A 12,983-nucleotide genomic window follows, 5' to 3' on the forward strand; every position below is an offset into this window, starting at 1 on the left:
TTTGGCGCTTTACTTAATATGGGGTGATGCACCTGGTGGTTAGGGTAAATTTTACATAAACATCATAGTGGGCTCACTCAAACCGCATACCCTGGAATGATAATTATATTAATTCATGATATATCTTTTTGAAAATCTTTCTGAAAAAAGGTATGAGATATAAATTTCTGTAGTTATTTATTTATTTATTTATTAATTCTCATATATATAGTCATAGAGAGGGGGTGGGATGGGGCTCATGGTGGATCTCACCATAGTGTGCCTGTGAAATCTGTGCATGATGGAAATTTAGCCATAAGATAAGGCAGACGTATGATTTAGGTTGGCCATACATAGATACATAGTGTGAGAGAGGATGCCTACTCTTTGTTTTTATGGGGCTCACTGTGATGTTTGTGTGAAATCTACTCCAATCATTAGTTGCCTCATAAAATGTTATGCATGGGTACAAATAATTAGGCCTATATGTGATTTATGTGGGCCATACTAAGTGAAACGATTTAAATAGTGAACGTCCCCATCACTGTTTCCACTCAGTTGGACCACCTGAATTATGGATTTGGCTAATATATCTTCTATTCTATTTTCAAAAACCACAAAATACTATGCTCTTGTGAAAACTCTCTATTCCTTTTTTGGCATACGAGTTTCGGTTGCTGACTTCATTAGTCATCACTGAGTTAACTCTCAGCACTTTCGGGTTAAACCACAAGTGGTTCGAACCCATGTACAAAGAGTGCACCGCTGGGACCAAATTATAGTCGTTGTATCCAATAGGATGATTGTTCTAAAAACCCGTTGCACTTGGGACGCTGTCCAAGGGGAGATTAGATTTCAAGCCGAGTCCCTCACTTCATGCCTCGACTCAACTCCATAAATTTTCTATCTATTTTTTTTTTTTTTTTGTTTTGACGCTTTGATTTTAAATAGTTTATTTAATTCAACAAAATATTCCAACAATATCAAAGTTTAAAACTCGTGGGGTTGACTCCAAAATCAGTTGAGTTAACTGGGCTCGTTAAGAAATCAAGCCAAGTCAGTCAAAAACTTTTTATTGAGTCTCACTTGTTTGAGTTTTTAAAAACTTGTCGAGTCCAATAGTAGACTCGGTCAAGTTGACATGATTCATACTGAGTCAAGTCGAATCACTCGCCAGTCAACTCCTTCAACAGAAGCAAGGTTCTTAACTGATGGAATACTAATGCACTTGCAATTTTCTTTGGATACTTGTATTGTTTAATAATGAAAAACATTTAATACTATCTTAATTTAAGATTCAACTGAGTCTTAGAGTCATCCCGACCCAGCAGGACATCGGGTCGAGTCGAGTTTTCAGCGTTTCGAACTATGACACATATACATACTGCCTGATAAGATTCATTCAACATCCAAATAAAAGATATAAACAAAGATTCATAGCAGTGAGAGGATAACTTGAAGAAATGCATGCACAGCTTAGAAAAGTCCATCAGCCCTGTCTTTCTCCAGTGATCTCTTGCAAAAATGGCTGAGTGGGCAGAGGCAAGTGTTTCGCAGGAGTAGACCAACTCGAATTGTTCGACGTGTCACATGGGCCTTCCATTGTTATTTCCATAGATCCTCTTGACATATAGTCGCTCAGGGAGTTGGTTAATTCATCGAATTGCCACAAAGTCAAGTAGCTGGGCCGTGATGTGACATTGCTTACTTCAACGTCGCCTGAGAGCATGGCCACCACACGGGACATGGGTGGGCGTAGCACCGGAGAAGTTTGAGTGCACAAAAGAGCTACTCCAATCATTCTTAGTGCTTCTCCTTTGTCAAATTCGGACAACGTCGGATCGATCAGTTCCAATGGACGGTTAGCTTCGTGTAGAGTCCAAGCCTAAGAAATTATGGAATGATGAGGTATTATTAATACATTGAGTGAAAAAGTAATAATACATCGATCTTATGTCCACAAATCCATCATTGAAAGATAGATAGTGATCACTTGGTAGAATGAATTGTGAAGAAAGTTCATTATTTTGTGACTGAAGCAAACGCTACTTTTAGATGTGTATCTGCAAATGCCAAATAGAAACACCTCACATGTGCCTATATCTCACATTTGTGTGAGATATGGGCTGTTCATTAGGCACGTCCTGCAGTGGATGTAGCCTAGCCCAAAAATTCTGGCTGGTCCACTGACTAGGTAGGCCACTTGTCCATTTAATTTAATCCATTAGCTATCTTTGTGGTCCACCTGAAAAGTCAGCTGGCCTTATATTTTTAGGATAGGAAACTGACATAGGGAAGGACGTAATGAGGTCGATCACCATCTTCTTTGGGGAATAACTACTCCGAATCCACGGTGCTCTCTGGACTCCTTACAGAGCTTTGTCAAATTCATGAGCGATAAAAATAGAAATAGTTTCTAATAAATTTGAAATAAATTGATTGATGATTAAAAAAAAAAAAAACGAAATTACAATCCTTTAAACAATGGCCTCAAACATAGGACAAAGTTTCAGACTCGAGCTCACTACAAACGTGACTTACTATAAATAGTAAACTAACTATTTATATACAGTCACCATTAATCCTACTAGACTTCATGGTTTTCGGCCAAAAGTAGTTAGTGTCCAATTTGGACTAACCACGTTATTCCCCTAATTTTTCTTAAGCCCTTTTCATGTTGGCCACGACTCCTACAACTCAAAGGATAAAAAGTTATACTCAAATTAAAACTTACTATTTATAGTAAAAACGAAAATAAAATGCACTTTTGACTGTCCATCTAATGGAATCTCGCAAATCCGGCATGGGTGACTTGGCATAGCAAGGTTGGTTGGCTGAAAGTAGCTTCTCCTACCCCAAAATCATATATGATAGGTTAATAAACTCATCCCAGTTTGTGAGATATGATTGTTTTAAGGTTCTGACGGTCCGGATCATTTCTGCCTCCGATCAGGCCTTCTCTGGTCTATCTTTGCCATGAAACTGTCTGCGACCCGCTCTACATTGGAAACAGTTTCTATGGGACCCACTTGATTGATTACCCAGCTCTTACACACATATATCCCATGTAGGCACACGTAGGATGCTTGTGTTTGGCCCATTTACATGTTGCATTCTTCTTTAGGTTGCGTTTGGATGCACAAGTGAATTGAATTGCAGGCATCAGTTTAATCAAAATGGCAAAACGACGAAAGTTAATTGACGTTTCCCAGAGTCCACATTCAGGAAGTAGCCCCTCAAATTGCAATTACAAATTTTTGTAGTCCAACTTGAATGTAACACAATTCTGATTTCATTCCCAAAACTTCAATACGGTAGGAAGGAAATTACTATTTCGTTATTTCCACTTTATTAGATTTATAATCGTGATTCGAATCAAAGGTGCTCTAAATGCAACCTGGGTGATCATCATTTGAATCGTAGCCAATGAAAGGTAATAGCAGGAACCTGCAACACTGAACAAGATAACGAGTCTCGACAAACTGCATGTGCATGTTCGTATATGTGTCCTGATGAAAGAATCGAATTACCAGCCTACAGACTGATTCCTATAAGGTGATTAAAATGCCGTACCCATTCGAGGAGATATATCTTATCTTGATCCAAGCTTGTATCTGTATTTGGCCTTCCGCTGAGAATCTCAAGTGCAACGACCCCAAATCCGAACACGTCAGCCTTTTCTGTCAGATGCCCACGCATGGCATACTCCGGTGCAAGATACCCACTTCAAGAATTCAAGAGGCCCAAGGTTCAAAAAAAACTTATAATGAGCAAATTAGGACATGTTCTGGATGCTCAATTAAATTAAGTTGTAATAATCAGCTAATAAGGAAAAAAAATAATCAGCTTATAAGAAATGATCAAAGTGGGATGGCTGTTTTAAATGATATGACGACTAAAAAACAAATGCCAATGATCATTTCCTTCATTTCCATATGTTTTTGCTATTTCTCAGCCATTTTAGTGTTTAAAGAATCCTCTGATCAGTGCTCGAAATATCAGTATTGCATTATGTATTGCAACCTTGGAATACAGATATGTATTAGTCATCGTATGAGATATATCTCACTTGTATCGCATAATATATCACTATTGTTGGAAACATGGAGAAATGTTGGGAAATTAGTTGAAATTTTCAATAAAACTTCAATCATTGTTAAAAAAGATATCAATACACACTTGTAAATAAAAACATCATAAAAAACAAGTGCACATAATAAATTTTATTTGTATGGGGTCATAATCTATATGTTGTTTAACTGAATTGTTGCAAGTATATTCATATAATTTTAAAATGTAATAAGACATGGAAACACAAACAATATATTCAAAAGTAAAAGAATAATCACTAATTCAGGTGACATACATGTTTGATTTTATGTTTAGACACAAAAATTGCAACCGGTTTGTGAGAAATTGAAAAAATTTTGATTTATTTAAATTTCTCGCAACTTGAATCATCTCCAAATCTTGAAATCGAAGCTCCCAATCCTTAATTTTTTCATGCAAAACATGAAAAATCATGAATTTGTAGCAATTTAATACTGATTTAACATGATTTATAGAGAAAAAAAAAGATCAAAAATTGAGAATGTTCACCGGATCAAACATATGGGATAAATTCAACAACTTGTGCATTTCATATCACACAAATGAGATACAAGATATATCATGGGACATGGGCTGATATCGTCGATACTTAAAACACTGCCTATGATAACTCGAAGTCCTCTTTAAGTTATGTAAGAGAAAGTCAACATACAAGCCCTTTACTATTTTTAGTAAGTTTGTTATGTCAGGTAATTCCAAGAATCAAGGCTAAGCCGCATCATCATTATCAATTTTATTATCATTTTAGTTTTATTATTTTTATTTTTGTAAACCTTTGTGTATTCAAGGTTTATCATAGAGGAAGACAACAATCATCTCTTCATCTTTTTGCACATTCCTGCTACATTAGATAGTGCCCTAAAGTGCAAATGATAAAAGTGGGCTTCCCCACCCCTACTCCGTTCATCATGAGGTACTAGCGTCTTACTCAGAACTAAAGTTGTTTCAGTCCCAACTTCAAGTTGATGGAATTGCAATTTGGTATTTACTCATCATATCATTTAAAAGGCCATCCCACTTTGATCACTTCTTATAAATTGTTAGAATTTAGTTCCATTGAGCATCCAAACAGATCGTTAAGTATGAGAGATGAATGTAAACAATTGAGTGTTTCTTACATTGTCCCTGCAACCCGTGTGCTGATGTGTGTCTTCTTATCATCATATAGTTTGGCCAAACCAAAATCTGAAATCTTGGGATTGAGATCAGCATCAAGCAAAATATTACTGGCCTTGACATCTCTATGTACGATTCGGAGCCTCGACTCCTCGTGGAGATAAGAGAGGCCTCGTGCCGTACTCAAGCAAATACCGTAGCGGGTGGGCCAATTTAGATGCAACTTACGGTCTCCTGCAAGGCAATGACATGCATTTACATGGACATGATGCATTATACTCTTATGGATACACTGATTAATATTGGTAATAGGGAAATCGACTGAACAAGACATCTATTTTGGTTGAGTGTCGCCATTGATACCACAGTAAGGGTGCCATTGATACCCCTAAATAGCAATTCCCCCCAGTATGTGCCAAATTGCTAATGTAGAACATATGTGCAAGAAAAAAGACTGTTCATCAGGTGGGGCCCACCTTGCATTTGCCATGACCCAAAAATAAAGGCAGTTCAATTCAAGTGGGGAACATGTGTATGATAAATGCGGATGTTGGTAATTTTTTATAATTGTCCATTTGTTTCAAACATGTGTTGGGCTACATGATGATCAGAATGCCTGGATTTGGGCAGTTGTATATTCATGTGGGGCCCACCAGATGAATGGCCTGTGGCCTGGATGTCACACATGCATGTGCTGCATTGGCAGGTGCGGTTACCAGATCCTACTCTTACCAACAGCCACCACATTCCTCATTTTGGTCATAGCTCAAGAATAAGGTTTTACAGAAATAGGGGCATGTTTTGTACCGTAGAGTGCATGATCAAGGCTCTTGTTTTCGAGATACTCGTAAACCAAAATCCGCTCATCTCCCTCGAGGCAGCATCCATACAACTTCACAAGGTTCCGGTGCTGCACTGCTGATATGGTAACAATCTCTGTTACAAACTGACTCTTTCCATGTTGAGATGCCACTGAGAGTTTTTTCGCAGCTACTGTCCTTCCATCTGAAAGCGTACCCTACAAAAATACCACAGTTTGATAAAGTAAATGAATACTCCAATATGCATTTATTTATATACATATGTACGGTGGATGGATGTATAAATGTTAGTATGTGTAGTGGGTACTGGGTAGGTATGCACATAATTGCATTATAAAATGAGCCTGAGTCACCACAGAGAGAGTTATATAGAGGCCTGTTTGGATGTCCACACACATTGGGATTTGTATTGACTTCCAAACACACCCTTAGTTCTCAATTGGTGCTCTGTTTTCCTCTGTGACAATCATTCACATTCACCTAATCTCGCAAATCGAAAATCGAATGATACTGTCCTCTGATACATCCATTTCAGATCCGTAAGAAAAAAAAAATACCTTATAAACAGCCCCAAATCCTCCTGCTCCCAACTTATTTTCCAGACTGAAATTTCCCGTGGCAGTCCTCAGTTCCGAATAACTAAAAGTGTTTGGGTTGGCACCCATCTCTAGAAGCTCTGGGAATTCACATAAGTGAGCAGGTTAGGATCATATATCTACTTAAATGGAATACAAAAATGCATGCTCTCTCTCTCTCTCTCTCATGAACTTGTTTGAAAAAAATTGTATGAATCCCCAATTTGTAGTTCTATTTACTTATTTGATGATTTTCTTTATATGGGTCTGCTTTGATGAAGCAAATAATTGAATTGTAAACATTCAGTTGAACCAAGAAGAAACAACCGCACTGTAATGACCATCTGAAGATCTTTACTCTACCCACATTTTTCATTTGCTAAAAAACAGAAATCATATAATATAGGAAGTAACACCAAACAAAAACTATTGGAACAAAACAGAAAACAAAAGCATAAAATCCTACTACAACCAAACCCCACTACTAAAACCCAAAAGCCATGCACCCAAGAACAAAAGAAATAAGAGCCTTCCATTGTTGGGGGAACCACGGAAACACACAGAGATGAGTCAAGGATAACAATCCAATAGCACTAGGCAAATAGAAAGAGAACACAATGATTTAACGTGGAAAAACTCTTTTGGAAAAAAAATCATGGCACAAAGCGACAGATATCACTATGAAGGCAGAAATTACAAAGAGAAAGAGCTTACCCGATTCAAACAACCTCGAATCTCACCCTTCTACACCCTTTGAAACCCTTGGACAATTTAGAAACCCTTAGAATTACTCCCAATCCCGTTTACACCCATATATATAGCCTTGGAAAGAATCCCAAACGAAATTGGAAACAAATCCTGCAAATTCGCAACTTTGCGAAAAATTTGCACAAAATCTATCGATGCCATTGAACACTCATAGATGGCATCGAAACTAATCCTTTGGTGGCATCAAACACTAATCGATGACATCGAACTAACACCTCAATTGTCCAAAGGGAAAATATGATTGTTCAGAAAATTCTCGATGGTATCGAATACTCATCTATGGCATCGAAGGTGACATCGAGCAGGCTGTTGATGGCATTGATAGACCCAGTGTCTAACTTGATTTAAGACATCAAATACAACATCCATACCAACTGACACATCATGTCACACAACACAAAAAAACCAAAGACCCCGTGAAAACAAAAGACTCCCATTTCAACCAACTTCTAAATAGGCTAAGCAAAGTAATTCCTGGAGCTTTTGTTATCTTGCCAACCAAAATAAATCTGTACCTCCCGTGCACCTCTTAACATCCATCGGTATACCATCCGGTCCAAAGGCCTTTCCTATCTTCATCTTTTTTGAAGCTTCTTGATTACTAATCTCTTGAAAGTATCTACGCTCTCTAAGCTCATTTGAATTTATAATTCCATCTATCCCTATGCTCTCATACTAATTGTCACTTAGCAAGTTCTGAAAATAGCTTCTCCACCTTTCATTGATCTCATTGAACTTAACCAATACCCTTTGGTCATCGTTTTTAATGCAACTAATATTATTAATGCCCCTATTGTATTTAATTTTTTTAAAAATAATTTTATTTCAAAATTTAAGTTTTCTCTCCATGTTTCTTTTTTAAAAATGTTTTTGTTTTTAGTATAGCTTTCTTGTCTCACATAAGAAAGAATCAAAGAAATCTCATGTATATGAGAGATGTAGTTTGCATAAGGCTTGAGCCGCCAAGGAGGAATAGTCATTTGGGTTGGACCATCTCTTTACAACGCGCAAACATCAAGTTGAGCTGAGTTGTGTCCTGGCCATGTGCACGCATGGTGCACTAGGCCAAGCTGGGTCTGGGTCTAGGTCTGTGTAGATTGAGAGTACACTCATGCTAATGGTTTTTGTTCTGCACTCCATGAGTATACTTGCACTTTTCAATTTTGCATGAATTTCAGACTAGGGATGCATCTATTTGGGTAGTCACACCAGTTGAGTTCAAACCCAACAGATCTAACCCATTTGAAATGGTGCTTTAAGTACCTAAGACCTACTCCTTTTTTTATTTTTTCATTCAAACCAATGATTTCTTTTTTTTTGTTTCTTCAAAATTTCGTATCCAGTTTAATATTGTTTTGCTAACTGAGTTTGCTACTGAGTCAACTCACTTCGGTTAAGTTCTGCATGCTGGTTCGACCCTATGTACAACGAGTGCACGGTTGGGACCGAGTAATAGTCATTATATCTTGGAGGCTAATTGTCCAAGATTCCTGTTGCACTTGGTAGGCGGTCCAAGGAGGGCTGATTTGGTTTTAAGCTAGGTGACCCAGTCATGCCTCAACTCAAGCAAATAAGTCATCCTTTTTTACTTTATTATTTTTATTTTTATTTTTATTTTTCTGAATATTATCTACTGTTTTCAGCAAATTATTTCCAACAGCCCCTACATTCCCTTCTCAATTTCACAGGTTTGAAGACATTTATCACCTATTCTACTCTCAATCTAGTCTAAAGACCATGACGTGTCTTAAATTTTGCCTCATTTACTACTTTCTTCGTGTTCCTTCTGGCATTTCTATGTTCTTCTAAACTTTCAAGCTTCTAATTGATTTGTGATGATTCAATTCCATAAAATAGAAAATGACCAATGTATTTCAAGCCGCCATATTGCAATTACTATATTTAATTTAGTACCCAAAATTAGAAGCACTAGAGATTTTTATTTATTTATTATTATTTTTTGATGAAATTATGTTTATCCATTCAGTTGTGTGTTTGCAAATGTCACTAAAAATGGATGTCCAATATGTAGAGTAGTAATTTTCCACCTTTTCCGTACCAAGTAAATACCTAGGATGTTTTGGGTCCTGTTCGAAATGTTACGAATATTGATTTGGGTGGAACAAAATCCTGCTTACAAGGATAACTGAATATGACCTAAGAAAGCTAATTGGTAACTAGAAAATTTTCAAAGAAAAATTGCGATATCTCCTAGTTGAGAAAACTTAAACCAAAGACTCGAATCCACTCTCCTATTGAGTGGATTTTCATGCTAAAGTATTTTAGGACCATAACATGTAAGTTAGAAGTGTCTGAGTTGGAGTTTCAATACATATCACTTTGGTTGTGTTTTGATGTTAAATCTAGTGTTTGAAATATCTGTATCATGTTACGTAATGCATCCTTGGGCTATAGATATGTTTCGCTTATCGTAGGGGATATATCATTTGTATTAGGTAATTTATTGCACTTTTTGGGAAACATGGGAAAACATTGGGAAAAATGTTGAATTTTTCAATAAAACTTTAAGGATTGTTAAAAAAGACCTTAATACACACTTTGAAATCATAACATCTCAAAAAAATAGTGTACGTAATAGGTTTCCTTTGTATAGTGTCCTAAGTAATGCATTGCCTAATTGAACTAATGCAACTATATTCAAATTGAATGCATAACATTTACAGTATATGTGATGATCATTTCATCAATCACTCCTAAATACTTCGAAGTTAGTCTCAATTGACAGCTTGTTGAAGGGAAATTTCGAGAAAAAACTAATATTTTAATAATTTTTAATTTCTGAAAATTGATAAGGACTCAACAAATCAGTAGATTAGCCCTCATACATGCTTGATTTCATGTTTGGAATGCAACATTGCAAGTAATTTGGAAAAAAATAGGGAAAATTTAAAATTTCCCAAAATTGGGCCACCTAAACTCAAAATTTGAAATTAGAGTATATGTGATGATCATTTTCATCAAATACTCCTAAATACTTCAAAATTGGTCTCAATTGACAGCTAGTTAAAGGAAATTTTTGAAAAAAAAAAAAAACATGGAGAACACGAAGAACCAATGGAAATTGAAATCAAAGCTCCAACTTCATTATTTTTCATGCAAAACATGAAGAACCAATGGATTTGTAACCATTTGACAAACATAATTTCAACGAGAAAAAGTGATTAAAAGTTGAAAATGCTCACCGGATCAAACGTGTGGGATATATCAACACTACTTGTTGTTTTGTATCGCATAGGTGGGACACAAGATATATCGTGAGATGTATCGGCCGGTATTGTCAATGCTTAAAACATTGGCTAAATCTAACAGAAGCGTGGTAGTTCAATTCAATAAATAGAAAATGATCAAAGTGGGGCCATCTCCCTATATTGTTATTACTACCATTTCAAGCTGATAAATTAATTAAAATGGTGCCACCCCCACTTTGATCATTCCTTTACAATGAATTTAATAAATTTCAATCCAGTTCAGTTGAGCATCGAAACACACCCTAATTTAGCAATATTGGTATTACCTTCATTTTCATGGATGCCCCTGCTCCTTTGTTTCCAAATAAATATTGTAGAAATGGATATAAAACTTAGAGCAACAGCACCAACTATAATCCCAACAATCAAGCCAGTCTTGTTCTTCTTTCCCCAAGAAGTTGGCGCACGGTTACTAAAAGTTGGTGGGAAATCTAAAAGTACAGCCAAAATGTTCATCTGTTAGTACTGAACATCTAGAAACTTTAGAATTTGATTCTAGTATTCAGTTCTGAATATATATTACCTGGAGTGACGTTGATGGCCGAAATGGATGGCCCAACCAAATGACTCCCTTTTCCAGCCCTAAAGAGATGGATTTCAATGAAATTCTTGGATACATTAACCTTGAAAGTCTTCAAAACTATACTATTAGTCACTCCACCTGCCTCCTTTTTTATATCAAAATCTTTCAATTGGAGATTACCCTGGGAAAGCAATTAATAGAGTATCAAAACAAGCAGAGAATACGGTCATGATGAATTCACAAACTGCATAAGCTGAAACACATTTGCAAAGGATGGTGATTGATATGTTTGGGACTGCCAAACATCCATACTTTAGGAAAGCATGAATATTTTTTTTTCACCATTTTTAAAAACGATTTGTTGGACCTACCTTTGGAGTTCAAGAAGATCCATATCGCTACTATCCTATATATTAATGTTTTTTTTTTTTTTTTTTTGCTGCCTTAATTATTGTAAGCTTACTTTTCAAAAGATGCTTGATGGTTACATTTTTTTTTTTCATAAAGGTGGGAGCACACTAGATTGAATTGGCAATTATTTCTCTCATAATTTGGTTTTGAAAGAAACATAACTGCATTTTGTGTCCATAATTACAAATGCTAGGAAACATTATTAGTTTCGTATTGACTAAACTAAATGATGGCAATTCAATTTACTTGCACTAACAAATAGAATCTTATAGTATGAAATATTCCATTTATTGATTTTTTATTTTTTACAATACATGCTTGTAGTACAATTCACTTGTACTTCTCCTCTTCCGGTCTCAAGCTTACCGGAAACCCCTGTTGGCCGACAATCTTTTCCTCCTCTGAGCAGTCCAGGCAACTCAACCCCTCAAACGGTCGGATTTTTTTATCATTGGAAGAATTGAGATTCACTCTCTATTTTCAATTTAGCTAGGCCAATTGACTCTGGCCTAGATAATAATGGTCCTATAGTATATTTGTTTGGCTTTTCCCTGCCAATGGGCCCACTCCAACAGGATCTGTTGGGCCTTGTGCACCATTAACAGAACCCTCTTGAGTTGTGAGCCATCCCCAATCATTGGGCCCACCCCATGATCAGTCTCCTACTGGGCTTCATTCTGGGCTAGCAAACTCTAACCTTCTCTTAGGCCAATACCAATCAGTGGGTCGCTGCTTCAGCCCAACTTACATTTGACCATGTTACTGCAGCCCCTTGACCTCAGTAACCCTCACAATGTCCAGGAAATGTGCAAAACTGACGCAGGCAGCGTTTTAAATATCGACGATATTGGCCGATATATTCCACAATATATCTTGTATCCTGCTAGTGCGATACTAAACACACAAGTAGTACGATATATCCCACATGTTTGATCTGGTAAGCATTTTCGAATTTCGACCCTTTTATTTTCTGTAAATCATGTTAAATTCGTGTCAAATTGTTACAAAACTTTATATGAAAAATCATGGATTGGGAAGCTTCAATTTTGAGATTTGGAGGATATGGGTCGAGTTGCCGAAAATTGAAAAAAAAAAATAAAAAATTTCCAATTTCTCACAAATCATTTGCAATCTGTGTCCAAACATCAAATCAAACATGTATATAACCTTATGTAGTGATTCTTCTTTTGTTGCTTTTGAATGTATTGCTTGTGATTCCACACGTTTTCTTACATTTATAAATTATATAAGTAAACATTAAATATATTTGCATCAATTTAGTTAGACAATACATAGATTAGGACCCCATACAAAGAAAACCTATTATGTGTACTTGTTTTTTGTAATGTTTTGATTTACAAGTGTGTATTGATTTCTTTTTTAACAATCATTGAAGTTTCATTGAAAAAAT

General features: G+C 36.2%; 1 protein-coding gene across 2 annotated transcripts; it reads right to left on the minus strand.

Annotated features, from left to right (window-relative positions):
* Positions 1–1,202: 1,202 nt before the first annotated feature.
* LOC131220890 (probable LRR receptor-like serine/threonine-protein kinase At1g56140) lies at positions 1,203–11,453 on the minus strand. Of its 2 annotated transcripts, XM_058215785.1 has the most exons (7): positions 11,162–11,431; positions 10,905–11,069; positions 6,584–6,702; positions 6,013–6,223; positions 5,208–5,439; positions 3,553–3,703; positions 1,203–1,864 (listed from the first exon to the last, which is right to left on the minus strand). In XM_058215785.1, exons 3-7 carry the CDS (start codon positions 6,689–6,691, stop codon positions 1,469–1,471), a joined length of 1,098 nt encoding a protein of 365 aa, XP_058071768.1. In that variant the 5' UTR covers positions 6,692–6,702; positions 10,905–11,069; positions 11,162–11,431; the 3' UTR covers positions 1,203–1,468. The 2 variants fall into 2 exon arrangements, with proteins under 2 accessions (XP_058071768.1, XP_058071769.1); XM_058215786.1 differs by lacking the exon at positions 6,584–6,702 and having other exon boundaries at positions 11,162–11,453.
* Between the last annotated feature and the right edge of the window lie 1,530 nt (positions 11,454–12,983).

This window comes from Magnolia sinica, chromosome 12 (genome assembly GCF_029962835.1).
Source record: "Magnolia sinica isolate HGM2019 chromosome 12, MsV1, whole genome shotgun sequence".
Classification (NCBI taxonomy): Eukaryota; Viridiplantae; Streptophyta; class Magnoliopsida; order Magnoliales; family Magnoliaceae; genus Magnolia; species Magnolia sinica.